This window comes from Pholcus phalangioides, unplaced genomic scaffold, assembly GCF_987345545.1.
Source record: "Pholcus phalangioides strain wild (caught in Gottingen) unplaced genomic scaffold, Ppha-v1.0 ptg000020l_1, whole genome shotgun sequence".
Lineage (NCBI taxonomy): Eukaryota > Metazoa > Arthropoda > Arachnida > Araneae > Pholcidae > Pholcus > Pholcus phalangioides.
In genome coordinates this window covers 5,392,116-5,406,530 of record NW_028301613.1, presented here as the reverse complement: position 1 = coordinate 5,406,530, position 14,415 = coordinate 5,392,116, and the positions used below count along the sequence as shown (strand labels likewise).

General features: G+C 38.1%; 1 protein-coding gene across 1 annotated transcript in view; it reads right to left on the bottom strand.

The window, feature by feature from the left end:
• The window catches only part of LOC149070829 (NPC intracellular cholesterol transporter 1-like), a 45,051-nt gene that overhangs the window by 9,444 nt on the left and 21,192 nt on the right, over positions 1-14,415 (bottom strand). The window contains exons 9-20 of the mRNA XM_089248780.1: positions 12,913-13,106; positions 12,606-12,785; positions 11,780-11,840; positions 9,683-9,811; positions 9,370-9,552; positions 8,444-8,558; positions 6,897-7,024; positions 5,270-5,413; positions 5,042-5,131; positions 3,855-4,048; positions 1,592-1,722; positions 826-937 (exon numbers count right to left, since the gene is read on the bottom strand). Of these exons, the coding sequence (XP_089104906.1) occupies positions 826-937; positions 1,592-1,722; positions 3,855-4,048; positions 5,042-5,131; positions 5,270-5,413; positions 6,897-7,024; positions 8,444-8,558; positions 9,370-9,552; positions 9,683-9,811; positions 11,780-11,840; positions 12,606-12,785; positions 12,913-13,106 (1,661 nt within the window). The remainder of the gene's footprint in view (positions 1-825; positions 938-1,591; positions 1,723-3,854; positions 4,049-5,041; positions 5,132-5,269; positions 5,414-6,896; positions 7,025-8,443; positions 8,559-9,369; positions 9,553-9,682; positions 9,812-11,779; positions 11,841-12,605; positions 12,786-12,912; positions 13,107-14,415) is intronic.

The following is a 14,415-nucleotide window of genomic DNA, read 5'->3' as shown; positions in this document are numbered from 1 at the left end:
AATGCTACAGCATTAAATTTTGTGTGAAGCTTCTGGTGATTCCTAAGTGGAAACAATCCACAAGATTTAACGGACCTACAGAGATGAAGTAATGGGCGCGGCACCAATAAAGAAGTGCTACAACCCCTTCAAAGATGGCTGCACGTCAATGGAGAGAGTGAAGCACATTCTGGTAAGCCCTCAACATCCACAAATGAGATCGTTATTGACTAAGTGAGGACTCTGACGATACAGGATCATCGAATTGGGATCAGAGAACACGCAGACGAGGCGAGCATTATCATTGGATCTGTTCATTCCATTTGAACTGATGATTTGGTCTTCAGGGGATGCAATTTCAAAGTCATGCTGTCTATTTTGTATGACTCTAATGGCAACGTTCATCATGCGTACGCACCGCACAGCACAGCACAACCATTACCAACGGGGTACTACTAAGAGTTTCTGCATTGCAATAAGTAGCTCCATCATAATTGATGCAGTAATGTTGTTCTTTCCTGCCATTTTGTCAAAAACTAAAATATGCAGACACATACTTACATTTCCTCACTCATCTGCGGCCATTCAACAACTGGCAGCTTATGCAAGGCAGGAAAAAATTCAAGCATGCACGCACACACTAGAATTGCCTACATACATGCACCAAACCATGCTTAGGCTAGGTTCATTGGTTCAGCATGAAAAATTATGGTCAGATACTTTTTGAACAAACCGTGTATATTGATGCATTGTCTGGACCAAATTGAAATAACCAGTACTAAAAATTATTGAAACAACAAGTGACAAAACTTAGATATTTACTTCTAATTAATGTATACTACAGACCTTTTCGAGCATCTTTCCCAAGGAGTATCTTCAAGGAAACAACTGGCTCTATCGACAAACGCTTTGTAATCCAGTCTAGACACATCTTTTGACCGACATGAGTAGCATGACCCTACATGAAACATATAGGGGTGGGGCCATAATTAAACTGACGTTACACAAAACCATCTGTAGCTTGATCTAACAACCAGAATGGAATAAAATTTTATATGTTGAACTAATAAAGACATTAAAAATTATCTATTAAAGTTGTCAAGTTTGTGACACCATCGTTGCTAGACTTTAGACTTCATATATCTCCACAACCAAAAGTATCATTCCGGGGAGCAGAGCAACCATTCAATGGGAAAGAGACCCAAATTTTGACGGGATTCTAACTCACGAAAAGCAGCCACTATGTTAGACTAGCGACAGTAATGCTCACCGAGGTAACATAATAAACATAATGGAGCAGGATCTGTAATCTGAATGTCTGACTGAAGTTTCTTCAACTTATCATAGACTGAGTTTGGCACTGTTATAGACTATGTGGGTAAAAAAAAAAAATTCATTTCCAGGGCTCCTGGCTGTTACCCCTTTTCCTACCACCCCCCTCCCCTTATCGCAGCATTTTGAACTTTTTTTGATTTGCACACAAAATCCCTTTTTCCCATGCCTTTATTAGTTCCCCACAAGGAGTTAGATCGACCTGTTGAAAATATGGGTATTTTCGGCATGCTGGCTAATGCACAGAAATATGGTAGTTAGTTTTGTATGAAATGCTTACCTTTATTCTCATACGCATAATGAGAAGGACAGAATGTGTCATTTGAATAAAACATGAAGCAACATGATTCGCTGCGTATAAACTCGAAGAAGGTGTCTAGCCAGGCGACAGGCTGCAGAGCAATGTAAGTTCTGTAGGACGAAAAATGAAATTCTTACAAAACAAACATATTATTTGCATTGATCATAGGTGCTGCAGTCCCACCCCAATAAATTTTGTGGTGGGGGGTGAGTCACCCTCTCTGATGACTAATGAATATACAATGCAATGTGTAACATGACGACATAGGATCCTTCACAGTCTTTCATTTCAATATAATTCTTAATTCTAGTTTAGGTCCCAGGGACCTCTCGGTTGCCGGAAACCACCTGGGGTACCCGCTGGCATTCTGGCTCGGGCCAGTTATGTTCGCCAAGTCTGGCAGTCAGAGGGTGGGGGGGGGGTCTCCTGGCTGTCGGGCAAGAATGGGACCAGAGGTCGGGCTACCGATGTCCCACATAAATTCTGCTTACACCCGTGTGTAGGATCCTGGAGCTTGTCGTATTACCTTCCTCTCCCGATCTTAGGGTCCCGCGGATCTCTGGTGGGGATCCCGCAGAGTTATCTAACTCTGTATAAAGAACATGAAAATATAATTGTGCAATATTAAATTGTGATAAATGTTTTGCAATATAATTATACAAGAAAAACGTGCAATGGTTTTACCTTCATGCTGTCAGTGAGCCGCGGATCACTTTACAGTTAATAACTTCATGATAAAAGTCAATGTACAATAGGCTTAGTGTTGCAGACCCTGCCAGGTCTTCAATGTTCATTCCTTCTATGTTGCCAACTTCCATATGTCAAGCAGTAGTAGGTAGGGGCTCGGGGATCCGTGATGTTCTTAAGCAGCCACCTCGTTGGGCAATTTGCCTGTTGTGGCGTTGTATTTGTATTTTGTATAAATATTGAAATAATGTTTTATTCCATATGATATGCAAATTGTTTGAATATGAAAGTTTTTACAGGCTACTGATCCTGCTGTCTGATTGGATCTTGGTATGAGAAGATTCCCTTTAAAGGTTGCCAGTGTGCTGAGAACAACAGATAAAAATTACACACAACTATCTAGTTAATAAGGCATTTCGCCCCGAATAGGCGTGCGCTGGATTGCACCCTTTCCGTCTCCATCTTTTGGTGATTTCAACAGTCTAATTGAGTTTTGATATAGTGGCCCCGGGCCACTTTGGGCTCTTGTTCCTACCAGCCATATTGAAATAGTATGAGCCTGACGGAGTACTAGACATCTTGCCAGGACACCGATCCATCATCCGTCCGGAAACCTGGTCGCCCACAGTTCACGTGTAGACAGGAGATCTTGCTCATGACAGCAGGGCTGAGCTGATGCCGTCATAAACCTCGACCACATGGGACACATGCCGGAGATACTCGTGTAGTTTGAGGAAAAGAGATGCTGAGATGGTGAACCTCATCTGACAGATCGGTGAGAGCTACTCAATTAATGCGCAATATTTACTAAAGTTAAGAACTAAAAAATTGTTGTATTTATGTTTACCCCTTTAACCTGTTAAAGTTCTAAAAGGTGTAATAAATCCTATTAGTGGAAAGAAAATTGTGCTTTAACTTAATCGGAATAATAATACAAATACTGCATAATACTGCTAATAATAAATATAACTGCATTGCAACGTTTCCATTTATCATGAATTTAAAAGACTGAAAATGGAAAATGCAGTAAGTACAAAAAATGTAGTAAATACCAAAGTTTGCAACCTGGGGAAACAATGTAAATGTCCAATGCACGCTGAGTAGTTGAAAAACACATTAGTAGATGTCGTCAGTGGCATAAGTGGCTTGAGGAGTGACCTGGAGAATGCAGTAAGTGTCATGATTACCCTTCCAGCCATTATCATTTTATCTGTAGTGACAGGGCTGTAGTGTGCCTTCTCAAGGGCCCAAGGCACACTTTTTCTTGCCTTCTCCCTCTTGGAAGGATTATTATTATGCGAAATGAGTGTACATTTTTGTGGGGACCCCATTTGGCTCCATGCCTTAGGGCAGTGCCCCCCGGTTACCACAGCCTAGTAACAGGCCTGGATAGTGAGCATCTCTAACCTAGAAAATGCAGTTAGTGCCAAAAAAACTGGCCTGAAACTTATTTTTCATTCTCCTGTAAAATTTGCAATTTGCGTTTGCAACAGCGTCTCCCATTTCCAGTCTACAATTATCACTATGTCTGAATGCAGAAAAATTAGGTGCTTACCTGTTTTTCAGCTGAGCCATCCACTTCAGCTGAGTCATTACTGAATCGGTATCGCACGAAGTCAAAGATGAACATATCGCATTCTGAGCGTTGTAATTGCTATAGTCATAGCCATCAGTGACAACAAAATACACGGGAGGTCCGACGGACAGATACTTGTTGAGACTTCTAAAGTATCTGAGCATATAGGAGTCCTGAATGAGGGAAAATGCTTACAATACACGATAAGGATTGGACAAAAACATAAAAAGAGTTAATCCAAAAAAATATCTATATACATGGTCAATGAAGCTTTGCAACCACTTTTTGTAAAGACACTTTATGTGTTTTGATCAGTTTCGTTGCACCATTGTCATTTTATCACACCGCTGCCAATTAGACTGAGACCTACAGCTCATAGTCGATTCTGCACAACCATTTAAATCATTCTTCCATGGAATTTCACTGCACATGGTGTGCATGTGTTGTATATCTAATATGGAATTTGTTTTCGAGGAATGCTTGTTGTGTAGAGTTAGCATATTCGAAAACAGAAAGGATGACGCCTGGGCTGTATCCTTTTTAACGTGACTTTTCCCAATTTTTGCAACAGATGTCACTAGGATTCAGCATTTAGTGTTGTTTTTATCCTGCTTTCTTTATTTCTGTGTTGTGTTCAAATACCGCTGCCATCTGTTGTCAGAAGCAGTAACATGACATATTATTTTGCCTGTTTCGTATTATGCCTGAATTTTAAATGTTGTAGGCCTGATTGCTCTCTGTGGAGAGACATTTTTAAATAGGAGATTGGTACGCATATACATATTAAGCTGGCGTGTAACAACATGCAAGTTACTTCATTGCAGATATGTTAATATATGTTTGGCAAAAGTGACCTTAAAGCAGGAATTCCTAGACTTTTCATGCTTCCCTTAGAAGTTTTCTAATATCTCATGCACGGCCCTCGAAGCACTTCAGTGGTTCTCTAAAGTGCCGCAATACACTCATTTCTAAAATTATATTTGTATCAATAACAAATTTCTATATCCTTGCAGAAGAAACGAAACATGCGCATAGCAATAAAAAAAGAAACCTTCACCTGACATCTGCATGCATGAAAATAAATACACGGTAATCAATTTCCATATACATAAGAACATGTACAGAAAAACTCACACAATGATAGGAAAATAAAAGCTGTCACCTACTTCAGGCACAGAGAGTTCTTGATTTAAACCAACATCAATTTTGGGCATCACAGATACAGACAAGCAGAGCCAACCCATAAAAACGATCATCTATGAAAGATTCAGATAAAAAGAAAAACAGTAGATGAAACCGAGTGGAAATTTTCATATTCATTTCCAAAGGGTGATTAGAAATGATCAACATTGTGTCCAGTGAAGTACAGATAAAACACACTTGCTGACACTCACCACGATGTACCTGATAGTATCCCTCATGAGTAACGGAGCGTACATGACCTTGCACATTCTGTAAAAGACTCCTCCCTTTGCCACTTGGTCTTCTCCTTTCTTTGAGGAAGCACTAAAACAGCAACAGGCATCGTATCTATTGTTCTGAGGATTAGAAATATTTTTTATTAGTGTATTGCGCCAGACAAACTTCTTCCATAATATTATAGCCTAAGTCTGATGTCTGGGGCAGTGGTGTACGCAAACCATGGGTCGCAACCCTAAGCAGAGGTAATGTCAATGGACTGGGGAGGGGGGGGGCAGCGAGAGGTTCTCCAAAATAAAAATTTCAATATAAGAAATTCATTTTTATTTAAAAATATATCAAAACTAAAGAATGTCTTTATTCAGCTGAGCTAATTACCATGTATCAGACAATGTAATTTTGTCAAATTCTACTTGCACAATAATTATTATCGGCTCCGTCATGCCAGAATCATGAATGTGCAATTTCCTTGCAAAAAAAAAAAAGAACGTGGGAAGTGACATTTGAATGTTTACTCTACCCATGTTACTCTATGCAAGTTATTTTCCTAAAATGTTTTGTTTGTTTTGTAACGTTTGTTTCAATAGGGTAGTACTGAAACACACGTGTGTTACATTAGTGTTTCAGGCACAAGTTAGATAGCAAAACAAGGTTATATATTAAAAAAAATTGAATATCTTTGGAGGTCAATATCGCCTAATCAAAATTGAATCACTGGTCTAGAGTCTTTGCAAAATTGTTGTTTTTGCACAAAATGCTAAAATATCATTCCTTGTGTGATGAAATGAAGAAAAAAAATCACATAATATCGTACGATATAATGGAAATATTGCTATTTTATGTTATCAGTAACATGATCTGAAATTTTTTTCCTTTTGCTATACATGTTTATGCACATGTCTAAAACCCAGTGTCTCTGCAAAGTGACTATCAATTGGATGGTCACTTTATGAAATGACTGATGTTTGAAGTAGTCTGGGCAATGTGCAAAATGTATAGTAACCATAGGTACATGTAACAGCTCATGTCTGAAATCTAGTGTCCCCACAAAGTAGCTAGCGGGTGGTCGGTCACTTCATAAAATGACCTATGTCTGAAATCTAGTGTCTCAGCAAAGAAATGATTGATTCATGAAACGATTGATGTCTGAAGTAGTCTGTGCAATGTACAAAATTTAAAGTAACTGTACATGAGACAACCCATGTCTGAAATCTAGTACCCCCCCCCCCCCATAAAGTAGCTAGCAGGTGGCTGGTCACTTCATGAAACGACTGACGTCTGAAATCTAGTGTCTCCGCGAAGCCCAATTCCTCAAACTACTTCAAACACGTCGCTTCATGAAGTAGCTGACCAGCTGCCAGCCACTTTGCAAAGGCGCTAGATTTCAGACATGGGCCTTAACATATATAGCAACTATGAAAAAAAATTGACAAATCTTGTTACTGATAACATAAAATAGCAACAGTTGCCATTGTATCAGGCGATTATGTAATTTTCTTCATTTTATTGCTGAAAATGTTTTTAGTATTTTATCCAAAAACGCATCAACTTTTTAAAAACTTTAAAGCAGAAAATTCTAGTCTAACGGGGTGGGTTTCTTACTTCCTGTCTTCTGGTATCAAGACCGAACAAGGCTAGAAAACACGTCATCTGCAAAAAAAAATTGACCAAAAGAGCGACACCAGCATACAAGGCAAAAATCTTCACGGCAGGCATTTCTGTCAAGGTACCTAGAACAGAAACGCAATTCATTTTGATTAGAATATCCAAGCAATAAAAAAATCAGTTTGAAGAATCCAACTATAAAAGAATGTTTTTTCATTCACAAAAATTCTACAGCGTTATACACTGTTATTGTTGTCGAATAACTAAATCTTAAACTGCTAGTCTTACAGATAGCTTTTTCCTTGTCATACAGATGCAATGTAATTAGACCGAAAGATACCCAGACCACATCACCATATGGCAATATTGGCTCAATGTAATTAGACAATGAATTTAAAATTCTTGCTTATTATAATTGCTTACTGGTATCAAAATCGTTTTTGTGGCGCCTTCCTTAAATTTCCATCTACGTCTCGCTGCATCTTAAATGGCTTCTAGGATGATGGGCAACAATTCAGATTTTCTTTTTTGTAATTGCAGGGGTGGGAAGTGACTAAGTCCATTTCGGAGCAGCTTTGCAGCAGCAAAATTCAGGATTTGGAGCAGTTTTGGAGCAGCAAAAAAAAAAAAAAATTATTTTTTTTTTGGTGTCCTTTCCGAAATTCCGGGCATACTGAAACCAAATTCGCTATTTGGCGCAGAAAAATGTGAAAATACGCTATTGGAGCAGGATGGCACAAGATATTAGTTTTGGCGCAGTGCGGCGCAATTGGCGGAGAGTTCCCACCCCTGTAATTGTAAAGGTACCTACATGACTTAGACCCTCCTCACACAGGGATATTCATGCTGCTGAGGAATGGGAAGACTCGATACCCAACCGACCCACCACATGCATTTCTCAGGCATCACTCAGACAAGGATATTGGAGTATTTTGGCAACTAGAATACCTATGTGACCAGTTGACTGGCAACTTGCTGGTCTCCTTGTTACTTCTTGCAATTCTGAAATACTTATTTATATTTGTGGAGCGTTCTTTCATGTATGAATGATGCACTTCCCCCCATGCTTCTAATGTGCGCAAATGGCCCTTTTCAGTTAATTGATCTTTTACCATTCTAGTGTATCTGAAAGTCTTCTTGTGTCTTTCATATACACTAATAAAATTGTTAAGTTTTTAATAAATGTCTCACCTATTTTCTCATTATCTGGTATTAGCAAATGTTCTTGTGATCACACAAAGGTGAGAAACTAAAATTTTCATTATTTTTACTCATTCAGGATTTTCAAAGTGTTTTAAATAGTGCCATATGAGAGGGAAAGGGCAACTTCAGTTGACCAGGCTATTCTTGATATATATTTGAGTATCCCTGTGTGAAGAAGGCCTAGTGTTCCATGAGTTAGGTATCACAGACCACGAAAAGAGCGGAAACCTATAAATGTATACGTAATGGTTTTTATGCCACCCACTGGCAGCTTCAGGAAGCATTGCTGTAATCAACAAAGCAAAATAATGAAATACAAGCAATTTTTTTCTTTCTTTTACCTATGAAAAAACAACTGGCCATGGATATGCTGGAAAGCATCATGCTTGGAGCAACATCGCCAACAACTCTGCTCATTTGTTCAATCAAACTTTCATTCTTTGCTCGTTTGTCCCTCTGAATAACAAACAAGAAGATACGTTAATATGATAAAGAAATTATGGAGTTTCAAAGCAAAAAAAAAGTTTTAATGTTTATCAGGATGTTATGTTTCAGCCACGAATGATCAAAACAGATTTTTTCCAGGGTCGGGCAAACGAATATTTTGAGTGTTCCACCAACTGACACTGTTGAAAAACAAAATTGGAAGTAGGCTTTAGTTCATTCTCATCGGGACTAAGTGTTTTTTTTTTTCTCAAAAATAAATATAGATATTCCCAGTTATGTCTTTTTAGGTACTGCTAGGTTTGCGACTTAAATTGTGCTGCCAGTAACAGCTCCAACAATTTCTACTTTATCGCACACAAACTCTAGTCATATATCATATGGCAATTTCCAACCAATGGAGTTGGGTGGGAAATGAAGGTGTCATCTATCGGTGGTCTCCCCAGGATCAGTAGCTAAAGAACTTATCTCTTTGATGTTCTTTGCCTGGATTCGAACCTGTGGACCTTGGCGGTAACCTCCAGAGTGGAAAACGAGCATCTTACCGCTGCACCACTCGGGCACTCTCCAACAATCTCTGGCATCCTAGTTGATTTTGTATGATTCCCCCCAATAACCTACAATATTCTCCTTCTTCAACATAAATTTCAACCGTTGCTCTCCCCTCAGGAATATCCCAGGGATGAAACAGGCTGTTTTTATATGAATCGGTTGATTTTTCAGTAATATTTTAAAATGTGTCATGAGCTTTCCGCCCACCCTGCATAAATTTTAAGTCAGCCAAGACCATTTAATTTAAAATATTGACTCGATCTTTGCTCACCTGAAAGGCCTGGACTAGAATGAACATGTTATCGACTCCAACAGCCAAAACTAAGAAAGGAATGACTTCAACAATGATGAGAGTCGCTGGAATACCAAAGTATGAAAACGCTCCTAGAGATGATATCACAGATATAAGGACGATAAGGACGCCCACAAGGCCTAACGTAAACTTGGAATCAACCTACAGAAAATTAAATTCATTGTGAAGTGAAACATTATTCGGCACACAACTTTAAAAATAAATAAATACAGAGCAAAAAAAATAATGAATAGGTTTCTATGGAAAAGAAGGAAAACTCAGTGACACTCACAAATAGCTTATCGCATCTGTGAACCTCGCCCAGAGCAATGGTGATGTAACACAGCATAAGTAGGTAACTGACTGCTACTGTCACGATATCCGAATGACTTCCTCGTTCAATCTCATCTTCAATTGATCTCTGATATGAAGAAATAGATTGAACGCATTTGAAGTTATCAGAGAGAAAGAAATATATATAGAAATGTCAAAAATGTAAAAAAAAACCAAAGAATGAGCTATGACAAGATAGTAATGCAATTATGCTATGAAGAAATTGTGGCTAGAAGGAAAGGCCTGTGCATGGGTGTAAAATCTGCAGCAATTGTGCCAAACTGCTACAATTTCCAATGTATGTTACATTCTGCAACAAAAAGGCCAAAATTCTTCAATTCTGTGCCATCTTGCCCTCCCCGCAATTTTATTTCCTGAAGTCACAAATGGAATTAGCTTGAGCCCCAGGATTTGATGCCTAGGGTTCAAAATGGAGTCAAACTACACAAACCGCCACTCATCCATGGAGCAACAAAAATACTCTTCAAACGCTGTTTCCAGCTATTTGTTGTCTGGAGAAAAAAAAGTATATTCCTTTGATTTACGAGTTCCTTACGTTGATTATTTTTGAAATTGCACCGTTTTCGCTGACTAGCTGTACTTAAAGAAAAATTGGTGTACCCTTTAACAGAACAGAAAAGTTCACGAAAGAGCATAGTATAGCACTGGAAAAACAGCAATAATCAATACGTCATATTTCACCATTAGGAGTTGCAATGCAAAAGCCGATAAGTAAATTCAGCATGTCCATGATCATGGAAATAGTGACGAAGTCCCTAAAGTAACGAAATGAGAAAGAGGTCACAGATTTTTTTTTTTAATTGATTTTCCCAGCAAATTCCCGTGCTCAATTTTATCCTAGAAAACTATGGCCTCTTATATCAGGCTTTCCTTGATACCTGTGATCGTGCATTGGTGGTCAGCTGAAAATGAGTTTTCCATCTTTAGGGTACAAACATGATGGCGGATAGTTTTACATTCTGAAAGTCAACACTGTTATGGTGGGGGGAATTGGGTTAAAGATCTCAATTAAAAATGTTTTTGAGAAAAAACTATTCCGCAAAATAACGAGTATTTTTTCCCCTCAATGCTGCAAATTAACGAGTGCTAAATCACCAATCTCGTCACATAATGAGTGCTAAAACACCAATCTTGCCAAATAATGAGTGCTAAATCGCCAAACACTCCGTGGCCATTTTTCCCAACTTTTTCTTCCTTTATGTAAAAATCTGAGTAGCCAAATTGCAAAAATTAACAAGATTTCAGCAGGCATCATGCCCACAAACAGTCGCAACTAGATGTTTGGTCAGCTGGGGCAAGAGTGCATTTTGGCGTCCCCCCATATAATGCTGAAGGAGGGGTTGATTGGTGAAATCTGTGCCCCCCTCTGGTTCGGCGCAAGGGGCACTAGACCCTTTTGCACCCCTATAGTTGCGGCCCTGCCCACAAAAATTGGGAAAAGAATATTAATTTTAAATAGTCATCCATTATCATTTTCATCACCTGTGATTTAGAACATAAGTTTCACAGAATCCAAATCAAGCACTGACTGCCAATGCTGGTAACAAGAAGCCTAGCTGTAATTTGTATCTAGACACAGGGGCGTAGCCAGAAATTTCGTTCGGGGGGGGGGGACCACTTTCATTTCGGAGGGGGACCAAAGTGACAGAACAATGGATTTGGCCATCTTTTTCCCTTTTTTCGGTCATTTTCTCACATTTCGGGGGGGGGGGGACCAGATCCCCAAGTCCCCCCCCCCCCCCTCGCTATGCCCTTGTCTAGACATATACATCCTCAGCTATGTACGATACCAATGATGAAGTTAGAGAACTCCTGAAGTAGGCCAATATTTTTTTATGAAGTATTATTTGTCAAATTGAAATATTGAAAAGATAAATTCTATTGTTTTGATAAAAATTTGATATGAAAAAAAAATATGTTTGAAGATACATAAATTTTCATTAAAAAAACAAAAAGATTAAAATTACTAAAATCGGATTTGCACGCAAACAAGTGTTGTATAAAGTTTGAAAAATATTATAAGGATGTGATTTACCTCTGCTTTATACGATATATCCATCAAAGGATGACTGAAATTCTGCAGGAAATCTAAGAATCTAGGGCGAAGAAAAAAAAAGAAGTAAACTTTAATAATATGTTGTAATAACAAAAAAAATTGAGGTTTTCCCCAAAGTATGTTTTGCCATCCAAAATATAAAATAAATCACACATTTCTATTGACACACCACTACGCACGGAACTAATCAAAGTTATAGACTTGTAACATATAGAGGAGATTATTTAACTAACATTAGTTAACCTGAACCAAATTTATAAAAATTCTTTTTGAGATCAAATTGAAAGCGTTGATCTGATTCATTATAACAATTTAATCATTTTACCAATCGGACACCTGGGGCTGCACTATCTACTCATGCTTATCGGGAATCTGATCCATATTATACCGCCAACTATGACAATATAAGCATAAAAGGGAAATTTTTGTACTATTGCCATTACCCCCTCTGAAAACAAGCATAGTTTTTCCCTGAATGTTCTTAGGAAGATACGGATAGGGCAGATTCACTTCTTCAGCATTGTATGATAGTATTTTCTACTCGCCATGGTGCCGGTTTAGTGAAAAATTTATTCCTTTGACTTGAAAATTTATAATGATGTCTTTTTTTCTAGTACTTTTTACTGTTTTACAATGTGACCGAAGGCTGAGATGAACAGCTTCACAATGGAAAGGGGAATTTATAGAGAGATGATAAAACTGAATATCTTTTTAATGTTTAGACCATGGGTATGTGATGTTTATTCCATTGAATACGGTAATTGCAAAATTTACAATTATACATTATAGCATTCAGATATCTTACTTCTTCTCCCACACCATAGCATCTTCATTCTTCTTTTGATTGTAGTAGTTCAAGACAGGTATCGTTATTATCAAAGCTTGAGCAGTTTCATAATCAGTCCCAGTAAATCCGCCGAGCACAACTTCTGTAGAGTCGACGTGGCCGCCGTAAGGAGCAAAACACTTCTGATCTCTGGGCGACCTAAATACAAAATTTCTTGTAGATTCACTGTCAAAAAAAAACAGCTTATCTGCAGAAACTGGAATTTTTGAAGCACGAATCAGGATTATCCCATCATTTATTGATACTAATAAATGCTAGTAATTACATCAAACAACGCTTAAAGTGTTGAAGATATTCCGACTGATTGTGAAAAAAGCTGATGTTGTTTTGGAAGAATCCAAATACGCTCTGAATGGCGCATTCTTTGTCCAATGGATTTAAGCATATGTCATTGAGACGGATCATCCTGTTTTCATGGTTTACAGACAATTTCTCAATGTAAATCTGTAAATTCAAAACCTGAAAATGAAGAGAAAAAAGTAACTGAATCTTTAATTCCTTAATGAATGATGAATTCCTTAATGAAAAATTTTCTTAATTCTTAATGAATTAATTATGTCCTTGTTGCCTAATGGGTAAGACAATGGACCCAAGAGAATATATTCAGAGGCAGATAATGATACTTTATTGATAACTGCATCATGCCAAACATATGTGGTCATAGGCAGAGATAGATATGAAAGTCTGGGGGAGAAGAGAATGATGATGATGATGTCAGTTCATATATATGCATATGTATTAGATCAGTAGGCTTCATCATTGACACTGGTGGGGGGCATTGCCCCTCCATGCCTCTCCCCGGTATCTCCGCCCATGCACATGGTATGCCTATTGTCAGGTAGAATGCATTGTTGCATAGCCGTACCTTAACAGGGGGTACCCCTCAAGGAGGATCGGCAGCTGTGAAAATGGGGGGTTATTTTAATTTTCATCCTGATTTCCACACAAGCGTGGGTTCGAATCCCACCTAGGACAGTTTTTTTCTCAGCCACCTCATAGGGTATTTTGCCTGTTGTGGCCTCGTATTAGTATTAATTAAGTCGAATTTTGTTGATATGAGCAGTGAAAAAAATTAAAAATAAATAAATTAATAAATAACATCATGCACATTGAAACACATCATTCAATTCCATATGATATTACATTGATGTATAACATGTTTTTCAATGAGCGAAATTTCAATTAGATGACCTTCATCCCTGATTTGAGCAAAAATGAGAAATTTCAGAAAGCTTCGTTTAAAAAAAAGAGGTAATTTTTATAAGGTTGGAAAGCACAGGCTGGGATACCGGGGTGAGCATTATCCCCCCCCACCCCCACCAGCGTTGTATATGTGTATATATGGATTGACATCATCATCATCCTGCCCCTCCCCCAGACTTCCAAGTCTACCTCCTATGTTGGGAAGGGCTAAATAGAATGTTCGAGTCATGTTAATGAGAAAGTTGGAGTGTGAAACATGTAATAATCTGTTTTAATCAGCTCTAATTAAAAGAGATTAATTAATTAGGTTATTAAAATTAGCTCTAATCCTAAGAATTTCTTGTAAAAATGCCATTAAAACAAAAGCGACAAAAAATCTGTCGTTACAGTAGAGTCTCACTTATCCGACATAAACGGGCCGGCAGAACATTGGATAAGCGAAAATGTCGGATAACAGGAAGGTGTTAAGGAAAAAGCCTATTAAATGTCGAACTAAGTTATAATTTATACACATTATGAACATAATAATCATGTTTTACAACAAAACAACAGAAAAAATGAACTC